General features: G+C 44.0%; 1 protein-coding gene across 1 annotated transcript; it reads right to left on the reverse strand.

The window, feature by feature from the left end:
* Nucleotides 1-757: 757 nt before the first annotated feature.
* On the reverse strand, nucleotides 758-3,761 carry ppp1r32 (protein phosphatase 1, regulatory subunit 32). Its single transcript, XM_041939808.1, is given in 10 exon segments — nucleotides 758-835; nucleotides 913-1,003; nucleotides 1,116-1,218; nucleotides 1,304-1,369; nucleotides 1,444-1,530; nucleotides 1,629-1,694; nucleotides 1,831-1,931; nucleotides 2,112-2,157; nucleotides 2,253-2,409; nucleotides 3,649-3,761. Coding segments are annotated over 10 exon segments (849 nt in total). The 3' UTR covers nucleotides 758-816.
* Between the last annotated feature and the right edge of the window lie 662 nt (nucleotides 3,762-4,423).

A 4,423-nucleotide genomic window follows, 5' to 3' on the forward strand; every position in this document is an offset into this window, starting at 1 on the left:
TTGACCCGATGATGAAAGCTTTAGAGTTAGAGGGATTCATCTTCAGGGGACCATGAATCCATCCAGCAGCTGCTGAGATGTTTCGGTCTGGACCAAAGTGCTGGACTAACCGACTGTCCAAGCTAATTTAACATGATCGACTATCCATACATTTCTGACGCCGACAATTTTTTGCACCTGGTGTGGTTTAATGCCTCTCTTTGATGCAGCGATCTTGTGTTTATTTGACTTGATAAAGAGAGAGTTGCCCACAGTAGGTGAGAGGAACGGAGCAGCAGGCGCTGACACATGCTTTTGGAAACTCAATCCACCTCCTCGGCCCGCGCTCCGCTGCTCGTTCCACAGCTGTGTGTGGCAAAACAGTTTGACACACTGCAGACGTCGATTGGGATCGGTGCCGTTCTCAGTCTGACTGTAATTATTTTGCTCATTAGTTTACACTCCTCTCATTCTCTGTAGGTCAGTGACAGTGAGGCGGTCAAAGACAATGCATCATTTCCTCCTCTCCCTCTTTGGCTTTCAAACCACCCACTTTACATAACTGGCTGACTGGCAGCTTTTCAACTCGCACATAAAGGACTTCACAAAGAGATGAAAATTAGCTGTTATTTTTGACAGCACTATTGTAAAACAACACAGACGGGGTAATGACTAAGGTTTTCAGGGCTTGATTAGAAGGAAATGCAATACAGCAACAGTTGTTACTCGTATCCACAGTTTTTATTTCTGCATAAGTGACTCTTGGAAAGCAAAGGGAGTCATGAGTTGACAAGAAAACCCCAATGTTTGCACGCACCATAACAGGTGTGCGAAGGTCTAGCCCCTGAAGATAAACCTGTGAAATGAAAAAAGGTCACGTGAGTCATGAGAAAGTATGCATGATGGGACTGTGAGTGGGGCCCATTTGCCCACCTGTCCACGTCTCGACGACTGTAGCCGCTGTCCCTTTTTGCGCCGATCATTCCTGCACGGGTGTGGCCAGATTTCAGCTTTTCATCATCACCTGCAAAATAATGTTTTAACTGGATATTTGTCAGCTAAACAGGTGGTTGGATGATATCCTGTAATGTTTCCGTGCAGCTGGTTAATCCAAATATTATCTGAAAATATTGAACACACTTACGTGCTCTTATAATGTGTGATGAAGTGCGAACAGTCGAAAGGTGTGTTCGGGAAAGCCTGGTTATTTGGTGCATTGAGAAGAAACCCTGTTGGCTCCTGGAAAACACAACAACAGACTAAAAACAATACTCAGTAGTATCAGCAGATGACACGCATAAAACAATAAGATGAGATATAGAACCTTTTTTCCAATGGTCCTCTCAGTTGGTGCATTACTTTTATTTGGGGGTGATGACAGAAGGGAGGTCTAGAAGAGCAGAAGGAAGTTAGTGATAATCATTCAAATCTACTACAGCTGGCTGGGAGGGGGCCAGCACTCACCGGGCAGGCCAATGGAGCGACGGCACCTCGAGTGAATCCTGTTTCTCGCGAGGAAAAACTGCACAGGATCGGTCTCGCCTCGGTGCCCTCAAGCACAAGCACAGAAACGCAGCGTTAAACCGCACAGACTGAAAATAACATCACATCCTTTCAGAGGAGAGATCAGAGAGGTGCTGCGGGTCAACCTGCAGAAATGACGGCGGCAGGAAGTCACTTTTCATCACGGAGCTGTGAGTCTGGCGAGGTTCAACCTGAACATAGAGAAGACGAGTGAGTGAAAGTAGATGTTGCTCTGGGAAAGGCAGCCCACACATAAGAGATAACTGGTGTAGCTACTGATTACAAATGTAAATACAGACTGATTTAATGGCTATTTAGAAGACTCACCGTGCAGCTTTTCCTCTCCTGAAATGTGTTCAGTTGAAGGACTGTTCCCTCGGTGAAACCGCTCTCCTGTTTTGGACCCACAGTCACGTGGTTCTGGGAAACTGGAGGAGGTGCAACGGTGCAAATGCAGCATTTACAAACACCAACAAGTTATGAGAAGACAGACGCCAAAACCGTACTGCATTCTATTTTGTTTTTATCTTTCCTGCATCTCTTCTTTAGTCTTTAAAGTTTAAATTCACACAATCGTGGGTCTTCAGCAGGTGCAGGCTTCATTTTACCTGTTGGCGTCAGACGATGTGGCACAAACAACCTTTGGTATTCAGTCTGAAGAGACACATTCATGAGGACAGATGATGAGAAATTTACCACATGTGTTGCTTCTCAACATCCCCAAAGTCTTGTTATGTTTCTCCTCCTACCTTCTCCTCTGCAGTCACTGTTTTCAGATGACTCCTCAGCTGATGGAAGCCGCTCTGTCTGGGTTTGTTAATGACGTTTGGCAAAGAACAGTCAGGCCGGATGTGAGGCTGGTAGTGTCGTTTAGTTTGAGACATGAAATTATCAGATAACAGCAGCCTGTAGACAAGAACAACACATTTATCTCAGTCGGACTATTCATAGTGAAATGAATCGGTTCAGGAAGTTGGTTTGCAGAACGCAAACACAGAAGAAGCTGCGTTATCTTATGAATTCTTATCGCTGAGAGACTTAAAGTGTCACCCAAAGTTCACCCGAATTACAAAAATATACTTGCTGTCTTGTCTTCAGTGTTATCCAGCCGATACATTTATTCTTGCCTTCTTTATAAGAAGACGTCCAGTCAGCCAACATGATCTCCTTGAACATTTTGGCTTTTATATATATATATATATATTTCCCTCCAGTTCAATAAAACAGTGCTGAATCAAGGTTTGTTTGTGGTGCACTTTACATTGGAAAAGCAGAAATTAACTGTAGCTATAGGGACTATTTCTTTGGTAATGAGTAATTCCTGAGCATTCACAGCAAAATCTGATCGATTTCTTAAATTGTTTTTCAAAAAAATGAGCACCACAAGTGAACCTTTATTCACTTTATTCACCTACAAGCAATGCACACCTGTGAAACACTGACACAGGTGAGTTTAATAATTGTGCCTGATTGCACCTCTTCTCAAGACTCTGTTAGCCTGTTCATTTCTACAGCAAATGTAAGATTAGAGTTAGAAATAACATTAATGACGGCTCTGTTCTATTAAAGTGTCCCAGTAAACCGTGACGGTCTGACAGCCCACCAGCAGACCCGGACCCTGAAACTGCAGCAGCTAAACTGGGTTAAAACCATCATTCATTTTATCATTTACACCTGTGGTGTTCCTGCTGTGACGTTTCAAGATATTTTGACCTTGCTTGATTCACTGCATTGGTTTTAACATGCAGATTAACTGAAAACAGCTGCGTGGGTGTAAAAACTGGCCAAGAAAAAACAAAACTTCAGCTTCAGATACTACGAAGACATGTTTAGTTATGATTTGGCTGAACTGACGCTTCACTCTCAAGACTGTGTGGGTGGGAACACACTGTGGTTGATTGACAGCTTCCTGGCTATTCTGGGACATGTTACACTTTTATTTTTGCTTAATTGTACATGGAGTTTGGTAATTCAGGCATTTCCCAGCACAGCTCCATCCAGCTTCCACCTTATCAGGCAGGGTAATTGAAAACACCTGTGTGGGGCGTTTAAAGCAGATTGGAAATCAACTGGGAAGCGTCCAAGTTTTAGTTTTCAGCTTTCTGTAGTCAAAGCCTGTAGAGCCTCACCTGCCCTGACACTCACCCAAACTGAGGGTTGTCAGTGTGGTCCTGGCTGGGCCTGTAATATATGGCTGGTCTCTGGTTTGCTGTGAAGCCAGTCCGACTGGGATGTCCGAGGTAAGAAGAGAAGTTCATCCTGCCTGGGTCTTAAACAGTTGTACAAACACCGGCCATTAGAATCTGAATCCTAATCAGCGTGATCAAAGTTGTCACTGCTAATGCTGAGACTTCCTAACTACGTCATTTAACATGTAAATTAATCGCCATGCACTCCCTTACCAGAAGAAGCCCTGTAAGAAGTATAGTAGAGTTTGGCTGCGTTGCTGGTCAGTCGTCCCCTGCTGCCTGTTGCCCCAGCAGTCGTCCTTCCCTGCTCAGCCATCTGTGACTGCTGTAATGGAAACCTTCACTGATGACAGTGATGGATTGCAAAAATCCTCTGGACACGTGCGCAGTGCTGTAACCACAAATAAAAGCAGCAAACAAGGTGTTACCCCTTTGTTTTTGGACAGTATCAGAACAGTACAGAACTCAAAGCTCTCTAAAAGGTGATTATAGAGTCTGTAGCAAATAACACAATAAGTGCTCCCTTTTTCACATGCTGTTTGAGTGAGGAGACAAGTTCAGAGTAACAGCAGGTCACTTACAGCTATCTTTATTTACACTGGTTATAATTTACCTGAGAAAAAGAAGTGTCTGCCACAGCAGAGGAAAGCTTCACTTACTCCCCAGACGTACCTGCAGCTCTAGGTTGTTCACCTCTCTGTCTTGTGGTGGTTTTGTAGGTAAACAGGTCT

This window comes from Chelmon rostratus, chromosome 6 (assembly GCF_017976325.1).
Source record: "Chelmon rostratus isolate fCheRos1 chromosome 6, fCheRos1.pri, whole genome shotgun sequence".
Lineage (NCBI taxonomy): Eukaryota > Metazoa > Chordata > Actinopteri > Chaetodontiformes > Chaetodontidae > Chelmon > Chelmon rostratus.